Source organism: Taudactylus pleione, unplaced genomic scaffold (assembly GCF_031769625.1).
Source record: "Taudactylus pleione unplaced genomic scaffold, aTauple2 ptg000781l, whole genome shotgun sequence".
Lineage (NCBI taxonomy): Eukaryota > Metazoa > Chordata > Amphibia > Anura > Myobatrachidae > Taudactylus > Taudactylus pleione.
In genome coordinates this window covers 4,406,434-4,424,293 of record NW_028285183.1, presented here as the reverse complement: position 1 = coordinate 4,424,293, position 17,860 = coordinate 4,406,434, and the positions used below count along the sequence as shown (strand labels likewise).

The following is a 17,860-nucleotide window of genomic DNA, read 5'->3' as shown; positions in this document are numbered from 1 at the left end:
TGGACACCAACACTACTAAATACATGGGCAATATTAACACCAAAATGTGTTCTAAATCTCCAATGAGCTCAGATTGTCCCCTAGGATGTAACAACGGGGGATTCTGGAGCAGATCTAGGGGAGAACTGTAGTTGGGAGAGATACTGGAGCCGATCTAGGGGTGTACTGTAGTTGGGAGAGATACTGGAGCAGATCTAGGGGTGTACTGTAGTTTGGAGAAATACTGGAGCAGATCTAGGGGTGTACTGTAGGTGGGAGAAATAGTGGAGCAGATCTAGGGGAGTACTGTAGTTGGGAGAAATAGTGGAGCAGATCTAGGGGTGAACTGTAGTTGGGAGAAATACTGGAGCAGATCTAGGGGAGAACTGTAGTTGGGAGACATACTGGAGCAGATCTAGGGGAGAACTGTAGTTGGGAGAGATACTGGAGCAGATCTAGGGGTGTACTGTATCTGGGAAAGATACTGGAGCAGATCTAGGGTGGTACTGTAGTTGGGAGAGATACTGGAGCAGATTTAGGGTTGTACTGTAGCTGGGAAAGATACTGGAGCAGATCTAGGGTATTACTGTAGTTGGGAGAAATACTGGAGCAGATCTATGGGTGTACTGTAGCTGGGAGAAATAGTGGAGCAGATCAAGGGGAGTACTGTAGTTGGGAGAAATACTGGAGCAGATCTAGGGGAGAACTGTAGTTGGGAGACATACTGGAGCAGATCTAGGGGAGAACTGTAGTTGGGAGAAATACTGGAGCAGATCTAGGGGTGAACTGTAGTTGGGAGAAATACTGGAGCAGATCTAGGGGAGAACTGTAGTTGGGAGACATACTGGAGCAGATCTAGGGGAGAACTGTAGTTGGGAGACATACTGGAGCAGATCTAGGGGTGTACTGTGTCTGGGAAAGATACTGGAGCAGATCTAGGGTGGTACTGTAGTTGGGAGAGATACTGGAGCAGATTTAGGGTTGTACTGTAGCTGGGAAAGATACTGGAGCAGATCTAGGGTATTACTGTAGTTGGGAGAAATATTGGAGCAGATCTAGGGGTGTACTGTAGCTGGGAAAGATACTGGAGCAGATCTAGGGTTGTACTGTAGTTGGGAGAGATACTGGAGCAGATCTAGGGTTGTACTGTAGTTGGGAGAGATACTGGAGCAGATCTAGGGGTGAACTGTAATTGGGAGATATACTGGAGTCAATCTAGGGGAGTACTGTAGTTGGGAGAGATACTGGAGCAGATATAGGGGTGTACTGTAGTTGGGAGAGATACTGGAGAAGATCTAGGGGTGTACTGTAGTTGGGAGAGATACTGGAGCAGATATAGTGTTGTACTGTAGTTGGGAGAGATACTGGAGCAGATCTAGAGGTGTACTGTAGTTGGGAGAGATACTGGAGCAGATCTAGTGTTGTACTGTAGTTGGGAGAGATACTGGAGCAGATCTAGGGGTGTACTGTAGTTGGGAGAGATACTGGAGCAGATCTAGGGGTGTACTGTAGTTGGGAGAGATACTGGAGCAGATATAGGGGTGTACTGTAGTTGGGAGATATACTGGAGCAGATCTAGGGGTGTACTGTAGTTGGGAGAGATACTGGAGCAGATCTAGGGGTGTACTGTAGTTTGGAGAGATACTGGAGCAGATCCAGGGGTGTACTGTAGTTGGGAGAGATACTGGAGTAGATATAGGGGTGTACTGTAGTTGGGAGAGATACTGGAGCAGATCTAGGGGTGTACTGTAGTTGGGAGAGATACTGGAGCAGATATAGGGGTGTACTGTAGTTGGGAGAGATACTGGAGCAGAACTAGGGGTGTACTGTAGCTGGGAGAAATACTGGAGCAGATCTAGGGTTGTACTGTAGTTGGGAGAGATACTGGAGCCGATCTAGGGGTGTACTGTAGTTGGGAGAGATACTGGAGCAGATCTAGGGTTGTACTGTAGTTGGGAGAGATACTGGAGCAGATCTAGGGTTGTACTGTAGTTGGGAGAGATACTGGAGCAGATCTAGGGGTGTACTGTAGTTGGGAGAGATAGTGGAGCAGATCTAGGGTTGTACTGTAGTTGGGAGACATACTGGAGCAGATCTAGGGGTGTACTGTAGTTGGGAGAGATACTGGAGCAGATCTAGGGTTGTACTGTAGTTGGGAGAGATACGATCTAGGGTTGTACTGTAGTTGGGAGAGATACTGGAGCAGATCTAGGGGTGTACTGTAGACAGGAGAGTTCTGAAACAAATCTAGAAGTGAACTACATGGGAGAGATTCCGGAGTGGAATGTGAGAGCATTTTCAGCCCCATAAATCTACGTAATCTCTGGTGGAATAATGGCAGGTCATCATTCTACTACAGATCCAGATATTACAGTGCATATGAAATTATCAATTAAGACAAGATGACTTAAACCTGGCAACCATCTGTCATTTCCTAATGCGGGTTGAGGTCTGTACCTTCTATTTGATTAGCTAGATGTTTCCATTTTGTAACAAAATAGCAGTAGAAGTAATTCACCCTGGTCAGACGGACCCGAGCGGCAGGAGGGTTACCTGTGTGGATGAAGACGTGTCTCTGCAGGTGGTAGTTGGTTCTGAAGGCTGCGTTGCAGTGCTCGCACACATGGCATTTGGGGATTTTGAGACCCAGTGATCCATCTTCATTAATAGTGAGGATCTAAAACGCATACGCTGACATGTGATACAGCTGTAAAATCAATTACCGCAGTATACAAAGGATGTAAATGCGATTTATGAAATGCTGAAAGACGACACTGATTGACCACTGAACAGCTGGCTTCCAAAATAACATGATATAATCTCAGCCAGTGCAAGGACAGCAGGGTACAGAATGCCCCAGAGAACTGGCAGAGGTACGTCGCATGGGCAAATATTTCTTATAACTACTGTTTTTATTTTCCGATAATAGAACTTATTTACTAACTGGCACATTATGGCTGATCTCACACCTGCGTATTGGAAGCATCGTGTTACAGCTCAGGAAACAGTAGTTGATATTCATATCATTAAAGTCTAGGAGATTTACGCTTTTAACTTGCAAACCAGATGTTCCAAAGCTTCTAACACTGGTCACCGCCAGTTGCACGCCAGCTGCTGGCGTCAGGGAAAAAAAAATGGGTCTGGGGCATAGTTGAATAAATCGGGTAAAGAAACTGGTACAGAGAAAAAAAAAAGTATGCTATTTGCTAGAGATGTACGCATCCTCGAAGGTGTACCCGCCCCTGCGTGTGTGGCGCGTTCGCCTGGATGGCTACAAGTCATCATCATCAGTGAGTAGTTGCACCTGCCCTATACCATGTGCAAAAGACACCCCTCCTAACAGGCGTACGTTCGCTTACGTCCAGGTATGAAAAAGACGCATTTAAGTGAACACACCGTTTGTAAAACCTTGCCTACGTGACAATGCCCCTTACCCAATTCCGCCACTCTTGTTGTAAATGTAAATGCGATAATGCGTGTAATTAAGAGTCACTTTTATAAAGGTTATTCCAGGGTTGCATAAAAAAAACGTATTTGATTCAAATAGGTTTTTTAAATAAACGTTTAAAAATGTAAAACATTTACTTTAAAATTTTTTATAAAAAATCCTATTTAAATAATAATAATAAAAAAATCTGATTTAAATCAAATAAATCCGTTTTTGATTTAAAAAAATAAACTAAAAATCCAATTTTATGCAACCTTTCTGCTGCTTTTGATTGGTACCTATTAGGCCCACCTCCAGCAATGTCACATGTAGGACACACCCACAGAGAGCATGATTGTAATACAACCAGCATTTAGTCATCATGTCCACCCTGATATGATCATACAAGCTGCACCGTGTCCAGTTACTGTGCCGGGATGTAGTCTGGAACCCGACGGTCTAAATGCCGACCGCCGGCTTCCAGACTGCTTTATCCCGACTAGGGACGAATGACAGGCGCCCGGCATCCCGAATGAGCGGATGACGGGCACCGCAGCGGACAGCCGCGCGGGAGTGGGGGGGAGAGGGCGGGGGAGGGAATAGGTTTAGGGCTCCTGGGGGGGACTTAGGGTTAGGCACTCCCCCACCGGGGGGTTAGGGTTAGGCTAGGGGGAGGGAGGGTTAGGTACCCCCGGGGTGAGGTTAGGCTTAGGCACCCCCCCGGGGGGACTTAGGTTTAGGCAGCGGGGAAGGGGGGGGGTTAGGTTTAGGCACAGGGGGGGAGGTTAGGGTTAGGCACCCCTAAGGAGGGTTAGGGTTAGGGGGGTTAGGTTAGTAAATACTTACCTTTAGGCCATGCGCCTGGCAGTAATACATATCACACCCACTGTGCCCTTACGTCCTGCAGCCCCTGACGCACATTCTCCTTTGCTTTCAGCCTCTGTGCTCCCCCCATATTCCATTATTATTCGCCCCATAAGTGCTGCATGTACAGAACCGGATAAGACATTAAGTTACGTAGGGTACATGTAGGACTCGTAGTCCATGCAGTGCAGGCACGGGGAAAGTCATTTGACCCATTACATAAGTCATTCCATCAGCATCTTCTATCCCGTGACTGGTTACCTTGGCCGGGGAACGCTGTTTTCTCTTCTTCTTCTTCTGGAGATTAACCGGCTCCGGCAGCTGCGAGCTCTCCATCATCTGCGGCTCCATCTCCTCCGAGAATTTTATCTCTTGTTTCACATGAACCTGTTGAAAGGAAACAGTGAAGAATGAAGGAACGATTCCTCCCTCCGGTCACACATGGTCTGGGCTGGACAGGAGAGAAGACAGGTGATGGCGAAGCGGAAACTAGCAAACGGGGAGACACAAATACCAAATAGGACAAAGGGGAGACGTACTGAGCCTTGGAGAGAGATCAATTACCAACCAATCAATTCCTAAATGTCACTTTACAGACTGTGGCCCGTAGAAGCGAAACGGTGAGATCCGCGAAAAAGTATCGCCGATTGCGACTTTTCGCCTGTCGGAAACTTATTTCCATTTTCTAGCGTTCCCGCTAGGCTGTTTTAGCGGGACACGGCGCCCTGCCCTCCTTCTGAAGGGTAAAAAGCACCCTGCCCTCACAGCCTGCGGGTGCCGTCTTCACCCGCTGGTCGCAGTGTCCTACGGGTGGAGAAATGTGCGGTGACCCGGTCACCGCCGGAGAATAGACACCGGGCACATGCGCCCGGCATCTATTCTCCCTGTCGGCAGTGCTTGGGGGCTGCCTGGCGTGTCCGTAAGTGCCGGGCACGCCCCCAAGAGTGACGAAAAGGGGATGCTTCTTAGAGACACGCCCCCTTTCAATGGCCATGCCCCCTTTTCGGGCGCACGCACGGAAGTGCCCTCTCTAGCTCCGGCGCCCTGCCTGCCGACGAAGCTAGAGTGAACACTGGTGTTCAATTCCATCCGCTTTTCGGGTACGCGGAAAGTCAATGCATTGTAATAGGCGAAAAAGATTCGCCTCTGAATAGCAGGAGAAAAGCGCAAAATTTTTGTTCTGGGGTACAAAGGTGGGGAAACCACTCAGAGCCCTTGGGACAGCCCCCCAAAGGACAACTGCATCAAAAACTTCCTGGAAAACACCCCAAAAAAGTACTTTAAATTTGGTGGCAAAAAAGCACAAAGTGGGGGGACAACTTTGCAAACTAGTGAAATAAGGTTCTGGGGGTGCACTAAGAAGGGGTCAAGTGTTTTTGGGATTGCAGGTGCTTTTATGAGGGTGAAATTTGCATTTATTAAAACTGCACTTTAGAGACATTAAAATAAGCTAGCGCCCATTTTCAGGTACCCCCAAATATGCCAGGACTACTTATTTCCCCCCAAAAATACAGCTTTATGCCATTCTCCACCACTTGTGCAAAGACGCTAATTAGAGGCAATTGTGCGAACTTAACTTAAGTACCCCAAACAGTTTTATTAGGGCTAATACTACTACATTGATCCCCAAAGTTTCTGCATCTTTTGGGGGGGGGTTCAGGCTGATTTCCCCAATTCTGACACCACTTTCCGCCTGTTCTGACTTCGAGTGTCGCCATTTTTGCGTGTTTTGGAATTGAATAGGGCGAATAGCGGGTACGGGCACGATAAGTTTCCGCTGCTAAAATACGCTATGTAGGTGAAAAGTCCGGCATGCGTAACTTTATCGCAACCATCCACTTTATCTCTTTCCAAGGCTTAGCACATAGACCCCCCAAGACTCGGTGAGGATGACAAACTATTGAAACCTGCAAAGTCTAAGCCATCGGTTCTCAACCTTATCAATCAAGTGTCCCCAACAGGTCATATCCTGAGGATTTCTGTATGTGGAAGCAGGTGGGATAATTACTGACTCAACAACATAGAGTAACTCACCTGTGCATGATTAAAGACATCCACAAAACATGGCCTGTTACCCACTAACTGCTCTGTTTCACTTTTTCCCGGGTCTATTGTCCAAAGGGAACAGATACCTCATGGGTCATATTTTAGTAGCCACTAAGGCGGCTATCGCCCAGCTTTGGAGGACCGCCTCTATACCATTTCTAGAGACCATTACAAATAAAAATTCAACAGCATTTTGTTTTTGAGACAGTGGATTGTAAATATTTCTCTTTGGCGTCTTCGCCTAATATGTTCTGGCTCGGGTGGAGTGATTATTTGGAAGACCAAGAGGGGTATTCAATATGAAACGTTAACTTCACTGTCGAAGTTAACATTTCATATCGGAGTTTTTACCTGCGTTAAAGTATGGTGCGCGCTCCCGCTTATCCCCGTATTCAATATAAAATTAACGAAAACGGGAAACTCCGAAGTTGGATTTGCTTAAAGTTACAAATTTTTCCTTAAAATAATTGTAAGACCCCCCTAAAGTTGTAAAAACATGGGGGAACACTATGGGTACCCCCGTTTTAGCCTTTAATTGAAAGTCGGGGCTTTAAATAGCCGCAGCAGGTGTTTTTTTCCCGACATTGAAGAAGTGATGCAGAAGAGCACTTAGGTTATTTTTTTCGTTTTTTTAAGTGATCCCATCAAATTTGGGGTACATGAAAATGGGTACTAGCATATTTTGATGTCCCTAAAGTCAGTTTTTAAAAATTCTGCATTTGTGCATCTGCCGCTATAAATCTATTCTAGAATACACCTGCCGCTAATAATCTATTCTAGAATACACCTGCCGCTAATAATCTATTCTATAATACACCTGCCGCATACTGTACTTGCAGAATAGCCCTGAACCTATTTCCCTATTGTTAAACAATGTTTTCCCATTTTTATTTTTTTTCACCCCAATTTTTTATTTAATTTTTTGGGGTGTCCCTATTTTTTTTATTTTTTTTTTACACAGTTCTTTTTTTTTCCCAGGGGTGCAGGCTATTTTTTTTAAGCCTGCACCCCTAAACCCCAATTCTGCACTTTTTTTCGACACCTATTCAATGGTGAAAAGTTATCACCATTTTTTATCAAAGACTTTTCAAAACTGCGATAAGTCTTTGAAATTGAATACGGTGTAAAAGTGAAACCTGCGATAATGACGTCATACCTCCGATATTAACGCAAAAACGATGTTATCGCTCTCATATTGAATACCTCTCCAAGGCCGTTCACTTGTTCACAGTAATGTCGTAGATCTTGATGTTCTGTGTTCTCCTGTATCTGAATCTACATGATACATTTCCAGTGTGGTCATTTTTTTAATGTTCATTTTGAGATATTGAATATTATATTAATAAGTATTGTAATTTAGGGTTATTGCCTTTTATTTGTGTTATGTAATCCTTTGTCTATTTTCCCTTCTTTTTTTCTGTATCCTTATTAGTTTATATTAACTCATTCAATAAAAATTATTGTTTAAAAAAAAAAAAACATGGCCTGTTGGTGGTACTGGAGGACTGGAGAGGACAACCCCTGGTCTATGTAAGTACAATTATAAGTATTTAAATGTGCTGGAATGTCAGATATATAAGTCAAGTAATAGCATTTTCATAAGGTTATAGATAATCTCTCTCACTAATGGCCACTTCACCTATTATTATACATTTATTTATAAAGAATCTGTGGGGCCGTACAAGAATTACAACACTATGCACAAACAATATAATATAAAAGCATTAGACAGCACTTGGGCACACATCCGTGAGATACCGATAACAGATGAGCGCCAGTTATTGGTAGTAGTGCCCCGAGGGGATCAGACAGAAAGGATCAGAGTCACTGAGCGGGGACGCACGCACTATAGATAGAGAACCAAGAGGGAGGAGGGCCCTGCCCATAAGCACTCGGGATGTATGGAGACCCCCAGAAGATCACAATCTAAATGTTCCGGGTCTCTTTCAGAATAATTATTCTTCTGCTCTTCTCCTATCATCCTTAATGAAACCCAGAGAGCTAGAGATTCCCTATGTTCTCTCTTTTATTCTGTCCTCTTGGACTGGTCCACTGGACCGAAGATGTTATAGCATTTTCCCTATTTAATGCGCCAGACATTTGCTAAATATTGCTCAGCTGTAGTATGAGGTCTGACTATATGTGAAGTATAATATAACACTCTTAGGACCTGATTCAGACCTGCTCGCTAAGCTGCGGCTGCTCGCACTGACCGATAGTCGCCCGTCTGCGCATGCGTATAATTCGTAAGCCAGTCTTAGCAATGGGGAATCGTGCGCTCGTAGTACACAGGCTGCCCGCTACTTTGAGTGACAGAATAAGCCGTTTGTGGGTGGTAACAGGGGAAGGTGCTTGTGTACGGGGGAGTGGATGTGAGAACGCAGGTGTGTCTGGCCGTCAGAACGGAGTTTAATGGGTGTACGTAATTAGCAAAGTAGCGTCATTGAACACGTCACTTGGTTGCTTTTTTAGCCTGAACTGCTCGCAGTGCTTGCGGGAGGGTAGAGTCAACCACAAGCGCTGCGATCGCTTCCGATGTTTTAAGACACTTCCTGGAGATGACGTGCGCTGGTGGGCATCTAAATAATGGGCGTCTACATTGACAAAGTGATCGCTCGCCAAGACATAGTGGCGTGCTTATGCCTTGAAGAGCGAGTGGCTGCCTTGACGTCACTTTGCAAAATTTAAACATGCTGGGAGCGAGCGGCCGCAATTAGCGGACAGGTCTGAATGAGCTCCTTAGATCGTAAGCTCATTTGGCCGATGCCATCTATAATAGGCTTCATGTCACTGTATGTAACTTGGGTCATGCCATCGTCCCCTCAATGTACAGTGCAACATAATGTCTCAGCGCTTTACAAATAAATAATAATAATAATGAGGATACGCAGGTTATGTGCAATATCTTCCATACTGCTGTACTGTAGGGTGATTGGTCTGAATGATCCCTATGTCACCATGCTGTAGCAATGGCAGACTGGATCCTGTTGCAGCAGTGCAGAGCTACCCCCCATTACGGCGACATGATCACTGACCGTATACTGGAACCCGGGGGGGAGGAGCCTCTCCTGAGCGTCCATCTCCTCCTCATCGTTTTTCACGGTTTCCTCCTGCACCATCAGCTCGTCCTGTGACATCATCTCCTCGCGCCCCTGTAAGATGTCCGTCTGCCTCTCCGTCCGAGACGCCGGCTGGTCAGGGACCCCTATTCCCGGCAGACCCCTGGGAGATTGCAGGACGCTTGTGTGGCCGCATTTAAGGAAACTTTCTAGGTTGTTTTCAATGTTCATATTTCACAGAGACGTCTGTAAGAGAGATGTAGAAAGTCAGAGCCCCACTAATAACTCTCTAAAAGTCATTCTGTAATCTTCCTCATTACGATATTGGGGGGGTGTAACCAAACGGCGGCATTGTGTGTCCCCCAACTCTTACTGCCTCTACTTGAAAAGAAAATAATAGCATACTGTACGTAAGCTTGGCCTACGAGTGAGGATAACTTAGGCTGGGTACACATCAGAGCGATGTGTATCCCAGACGACCAGAGAACTAAAGGAACGATATAGGGGTCTGCCATACACACTGCACGACATAGCCTTCCATTCTCCACTTACCTGCATGTGTCGATGACATACGGGCACACGCAATTGTGCCTACCCATTAATCGTTATGGACGATATGTCGTTACCGTTCACGTCGGAACGATACATCATCCGATATATCGTCTAATGTGTACCCTGCCTTACTCAGCATTGCGAATGTGTTCTAAAAGCAAAGCGGAGAATAATCGCCCTGGTGCAGCCAATAAAACGCGGTCTGAGTGACTGCACGGGTTTAGTAGCGATCCTGCTGGGAGGTGCCGACATGGAGACTCAAAAGGCGCCCGCTTCTGAAAAGGGGGGCGTAGCCGGCCAGTGTGGGGGCGTGTCCTCAAAACACTGTTAATTTGATCAATCATTTATTGTGGTATTATACATTTGTTCCCATATGATGATGCTTCATGTATGAAATTTATCAGTATAGACAGCAATTTTGGAACTACCCCTATTTACAGGGAGTTAGCTAGGTAGTCACCGACTGTTACATTGAAGGGCAGATATCCTTTATATTTCCTTATATAAATCCCCTTCAATATATACATATTTTCGCCTTTTGACCACAGTGTCATAATTTTTGTGTCTGACCCATATTGGGATTTAGAGATCGGATATATATATATATATATATATATATATATATATATATATATATATATATAAAACTTTTTTCCCTATCTCCTATCAGTCACTCATAACTGGACCTACTGTGGCCCAGATTACATGTTGTGTTTGTTTTGTTTTTTCAGTGTTCACGTATAGATGTTTGTCACATTATTTCATTATTTTAATAGCATACATATTAAAAGCTAATTTTTATATATCATAGTAGTTTGAGTGCCCCACAAAAAGAGAGTATCTTTCTCTTTCTTTTTCTTCTCTTATAACACAACTCTCGAGGGTGCACCTCCATAGAGAGACTTCTTGGGATTTTGACCCACACAGTATACTTATTTTGGAATACATCTACTATACAAGTGATTCTGTCAGTAGTCCCACCAGTGTTTAGGATATCCTCATCCCCTTTTCCCTATACAAAGTAAACATTAAAAGATGCTAGCACCCATTTTCAGGTACCCCAAATTTGACAGGACTACTTTTTTTTTACCCCCCAAAAATGCTTTATGCCATTCTTCACCACTTGTGCAAAGACGCTAATTAGAGTCTATTGTACCAACTTAAGTACCCCAAACAGTTTTATTAGGGCTATTCGGACACTACTACGTTGATCCCCAATGTTTCTGCATCTTTTTGGTGGGGTTCAGGCTGATTTCCCCGATTCTGACACCACTTTCTGCCTGTTTTGACTTCGCGTGTCTCCGTTTTCGCGTCTTTTGGAATAGAATAGGGCGAATAGCGGGGACGATAAGTTTCCACTGCTAAAATACGCGATGTAGGTGAAAAGTCCGGCATGCAAAACTTTTCCGCGGGTGCGAAACTAATTGAATACCGCCCAATATTGGAATTCTATTGTAGGAAGAAGGCCGCAGGCTGCCCAGCTTGTGAGGCCAGGAAACTGCGTCTGTGGACGCAGCCCCTGACCTTGCCACTCCCCGGAAAATGGGGCCAATGCTGAATCAGCCGCTGTGTCTCCTAGAAATCTTTGCGCTGTATCATTATTAGCAACTATACTAAGGCCCATGTTCAATTGCTGGCGAAGAGTCCGAATCCGCGAAAAAGTATCGCTGATTGCGACTTTTCGCCTTTCGGAAACTTATCTCCGTATTCAATTCCATCCGCTTTTCGTGTACGCGGAAAGTCAATGCAAAAAGTGCGGCATGCTAAAAAGTATTGCGGGTGCGAATTGAATACGGGCCTAAATTTGTTTTATTTTTACCCAATAAACTCACATGTAGCATGTATCATTCCATTGTTTTCATACTCGTTATTACTATTGTTATTATAACAAGTAGCTCTAATGGTTAGTTACTCCGGCACCCATCACCGCATCATTAATTCTTATTTGTGTACACAACCATACATTACCAGTTAAATCTTATTTATGCACACGCATAACATACTCAGAGCGAGTACTGGGGTTTCTCTGTATTACTAATATTAGGACTCGCACCGATGGGAGGAGTGACACGGAGGTTTGGACTTGCACACCAGCAACTCTCTCCAGAGCCAAGTTCATGGACAATGGTGAAGAGTAGACACAGGAAACACTATGGAGGTTTACAGCACTAGGCACAGGCAAACGCAGGGGGGGTTCCATCTGCCTGGAAACCCTCCTGCCCAGCACACACCATGACCACAAAATAAATAGTAATATAATAGAATGTTACTAGCGCTGCATGTTCTTCTCAGTATCACAAATGAAATAATTAGCACCACCTGTGGATCTTTTAAACGGTGTCAGCCAGTAATAAATACACCTGTGCACCAACCAGGAGATGTGGAAAACATGCACTGTTACGGGTGCACTGCTATAGACCATCAATAGGGTAAATTATTAATACTGTATAATAATACACTATCCAGTACATAAGGAGCCCAATATGTACATATATATGTCCAGGGCAGTGCTAGGTTCTTCTGATGCTCCCCCAGACTCCCGGACTTGCTCCAAAGCCCTGGAATGGTGACCACATCGGGAGAAAAACATTCTGCTCAGACAGGATGGACCTACTGCCGCATCCAATGGCTCACTGTGATCCTGGTCCTGTATATGCCGGAATTATACAACACAATATACTTTGTATGTAACATATTAAAGCTGGATAAGTGCTAATTATGCCATCTTCATGGACTGGCCACACTTGCACTAAAATCAAGCATTTGGAAACCCCCCTCTCTAGAAATTCTGCGTTTGCCACTGCTAGGGATGGCTATTATATTCTGATAATCCAGCGATGGAATTCCAAGGTCTGCAAGCTCTGCTCGAGATGTTGGAGAATTTTTTCCTTCTCCAGAATATTGGTCCAATAAGGGGAAATTAAGACTTCTCATTGACGAACAAGTGCTGCCATTGGCGACTACTAACCTGGCTAATTACATGCCGCACCTGGAAATGGATGAATGCGCATCGCAAGGGAAACTGGAGGCAGCACTGAGGATCCTGCCAGGCGGTGATGCCAAGGTATGTGTCCTTAATGTCCATGGAAGTCAGATACACCATTTTCTCATGTCTTAGATCACTGAATGAAGCAGCAATGTACTGAATCGTTCTCATCGGAGGAACTTTCTGAGGCTTTTAGGGCCAGATGGAACGGTCTTTACTGGGCACCAGGGAGAGTGCTGAATAAATAAATACTTTTTGTTAGGAGTTCTGGAACCAGATACATGACCACTATAAGCAAGAGTCTCTGGACCATGGAATAGAAGGTCTACCTGTACTCCGGGCCCATGGTGCCTGTGACAGGAGGAACTCGCTTTGTCGGAGTGGAGACAATGATATCCAGTACCACTGGCTGATGACACTGAGCAACCAGTGTCCACAGAGTGCATCCGGGTGGTGGTGAGGTGAATTAGGGGTTTTCCACCTCCCTAGAGATGTCGGGGTTTAAGAACTAGAGGGCTGATTAAGATGTGGATACCGTCCAATATATAAACGCAGCAGGAGGGTGTATGTAGACGCTGCCTTCTGATCAGATGGTCGCTGCTCTGGTCAGGCTCCTGGCCGGTTGCGAGGCCAGGAAATCTGCATCCTATGACGCCCCTGGCCTCAGTACTCCCAGGAAACAGGGGTGGCGTGCACCCGAATACAGGAACGCAGCATGGCGCCGCCCCCAAAATGCACATATGCGCAAAACAGATCCAGTGCATGCACAGAAGCCCCTCCACCTGATATGTATGTACACCATCGGGTTTACGTACATATCTGGATCAGGTATAAAGTTAGGTGGATTTCCTTGTGTCAAAGGACTTTATGTCAGCCAACGCTAGAACATGCAAAGCCTTCGTTATTTGGGGTGAGTTCTACAAAGCGACTCAGTGCGGCTTTCCTGGCTGGTCCTAGGACTGTTTAGCCTCTGAGGGGAACAAGTATAAAATCTCTCTGCTTCGCCCTGTTCTGCAGGAATAACTCCCCCCGGCTGTGGCATCACTGGTTATATTCCAACCTAATCCCAAAGAGGCAATTTTCCAGAGATGGGAAAATCGTATTTTTTTTTTATAGCTTAGCAGTACACACTTTCATACACCCCCTTATCCATTATATATACACAGACCAACTTCATCCCACCTCCACACCATTATATATACAGAGCTCAATGAAAATAAAGTTACCGGTACTTACCAAAAGTTACCGGCTGACACCACATGTATTAGTTACAGCCATGCACTGGCCAGGCCTTTATACACTTATTTCATTCATTTCTCAGATTATTTCAATCATTTTTTTCATTTTTTGGGAGTCTAGTTCAATTAATTTTAACTTAGAAAGCACTGATAATAGTAATACATCTTCCCACTCACTCAATAAACACACACACTCCCTGGCCCATCTATCCTACGCACAGTATCTCCCCCTCTCCCCATTATATATAAAGAAACAATCCCCCTCCCCATCATATACACATTTCATTCAGCTCCCCATTATATAAAGACAATTCAGTTTATATACTGTGTATGTGTGTATATATATATATATATATATATGTATATACACACACACATATACACAACCCCCCAATATATATATACACTACTCCCCCCCCCAAATATATACACACACACACTACTCCTCCCCCAACATACACACACTACTCCTCCCCCACAATATATACACATACTACTTCTCCCCCAATATATACACATACTACTTCTCCCCCCAATGTATACACACACACTACTCCTCCCCTCAATATATACACACACAATACTCCCCCCCCCAATATATATACACACACTACTCCTCCCAATATATACACACACACTACTCCTCCCCCCAATATATACACACACACTACTCCTCCCCCCCAACATATACACACACTACTCCTCCCCCTCAATATATACACACACTACTCCTCCCCCCCAATATATACACACACTACTCCTCCCCCCCAATATATACACACACACAACTCCTTCCCCCCAATATATACACACACACTTCTCCTCCCCCCCAATATATACACACACACTTCTCCTCCCCCCACAATATATACACACACTACTCCTCCCCCCAATATATACACACACTACTCCTCCCCCCAATATATACACACACTACTCCTCCCCCACAATATATATATACACACACACTTCTTCTCCCCCCACAATATATATACACACACACACTTCTTCTCCCCCCACAATATATATACACACACACTTCTCCTCCCCCCACAATATATACACACACTACTCCTCCCCCAATATATACACACACTACTCCTCCACCCAATATATATACACACACTACTCCTCCCCCAATATATATACACACACTACTCCTCCCCCAATATATATACACACACTACTCCTCCCCCAATATATATACACACGCTACTCCTCCCCCAAATATATATACACAAACACTACTCCTCCCCCCCAATATATACATCCACTACTCCTCCCCCCCAATATATACACACACTACTCCTTCCCCCCAATATATACACACACTACTCCTCCCCCAATATATACACACACTACTCCTCCCCCAATATATACACACACTACTCCTCCCCCCCAATATATATACACACTACTCCTCCCCCCCATATATACACACACTACTCCTCCCCCAATATATACACACACTACTCCTCCCCCAATATATACACACACTACTCCTCCCCCAATATATACACACACTACTCCTCCCCCAATATATACACACACTACTCCTCCCACCAATATATACATACACTACTCCTCCCCCCCAATATATACATACACTACTCCTCCCCCCCAATATATACATACACTACTCCTCCCCCCCAATATATACACACACCACTCCTCCCCCCCAATATATACACACACTACTCCTCCCCACCAATATATACAAACACTACTCCTCCCCCCCAATATATACACACTACTCCTCCCCCCCAATATATACACACTACTCCTCCCCCAATATATATATATATATATATATATATATATACACACACACACACACTACTCCTCCCCCCCAATATATACACACACTACTCCTCCCCCAATATATACACACACTACTCCTCCCCCCCAATATATACACACTACTCCTCCCCCAATATATACACACTACTCCTCCCCCAATATATACACACACTACTCCTCTCCCAATATATACACACACTACTCCTCCCCCAATATATACACACACTACTCCTCCCCCAACATATACACACTACTCCTCCCCCACAATATATACACACTTCTCCTCCCCCCAATATATACACACACTACTCCTCCCCCCAATATATATATATATAAATATATATATATATACACACACACACTACTCCCCCCCAATATATAATATATATATATATATATATATGTATATATATACACACAATACTCCTCCCACAATATATACACACACACTACTGCTCTGCCAATATATACACACACACTACTCCTCCCCCAATATATATACACACACTACTCCTCCCCCCCAATATATACACACACACAACTCCTTCCCCCCAATATATACACACACTACTCCTCCCCCAATATATACACACACTACTCCTCCCCCCCAATATATACACACACTACTCCTCCCCCCCAATATATACACACACTACTCCTCCCTCCAATATATACACACACTACTCCCCCCCAATATATACACACACTACTCCTCCCCCCCAATATATACATATATATATATATATATATATATATACACACACACAGAGACACTACTCCTCCCCCACAATATATACACACACTACTCCTCCCCCCAATATATACACACACACACACTACTCCTCCTCCCCCCCAATATATACACACACTACTCCCCCGCCCCCAATATATACACACACTACTCCCCCGCCCCCAATATATACACACACTACTCCACCCCCAATATATACACACACTACTCCACCCCCCAATGTATACACACACTACTCCTCCCCCAATATATATACACACACTACTCTTCCCCCAATATATACACACACTACTCCTCCCCCCCAATATATACACACTACTTCTCCCCCCAATATATACACACACACACTACTCCTCCCCCAATATATACACACACACTACTCCTCCCCCAATATATATACACACACACTACTCCTCCCCCCCAATATATACACACACTACTCCTCCCCCCCAATATATACACACACACACACACAACTCCTTCCCCCCAATATATACACACACTACTCCTCCCCCCCAATATATACACACACTACTCCTCCCCCCCAATATATACACACACTACTCCTCCCACCAATATATACACACACTACTCCTCCCCCCCAATATATACACACACTACTCCTCCCCCCCAATATATACACACACTACTCCTCCCCCCCAATATATACACACACTACTCCTCCCCCCCAATATATACACACACTACTCCTCCCCCCCAATATATACACACTACTCCTCCCCCCCAATATATACATTGTATATATATATATATATATACATACACACACACACACACAGACACTACTCCTCCCCCCCAATATATACACACACTACTCCTCCCAATATATACACATACACTACTCCTCCTCCCCCCCAATATATACACACCCACTACTCCTCCCCCCCAATATATACACCCACTACTCCTCCCCCCAATATATACACACACTACTCCTCCCCCCAATGTATACACACACTACTCCTCCCCCAATATATATACACACACTACTCCTCCCCCAATATATATATATACACACCCACTACTCCTCCCCCCAATATATACACCCACTACTCCTCCCCCCCAATATATACACACACTACTCCTCCCCCAATATATAAACACACTACTCCTCCCCCAATATATACACACACACAC

At 44.7% G+C, this 17,860-nt stretch overlaps 1 protein-coding gene across 1 annotated transcript in view; it reads right to left on the bottom strand.

Moving 5' to 3' along the window:
- The window catches only part of ZNF148 (zinc finger protein 148), a 31,686-nt gene that overhangs the window by 8,209 nt on the left and 5,617 nt on the right, over positions 1-17,860 (bottom strand). The window contains exons 2-4 of the mRNA XM_088457739.1: positions 9,352-9,621; positions 4,532-4,657; positions 2,533-2,656 (exon numbers count right to left, since the gene is read on the bottom strand). Of these exons, the coding sequence (XP_088313865.1) occupies positions 2,533-2,656; positions 4,532-4,657; positions 9,352-9,606 (505 nt within the window). The 5' untranslated portion in view covers positions 9,607-9,621. The remainder of the gene's footprint in view (positions 1-2,532; positions 2,657-4,531; positions 4,658-9,351; positions 9,622-17,860) is intronic.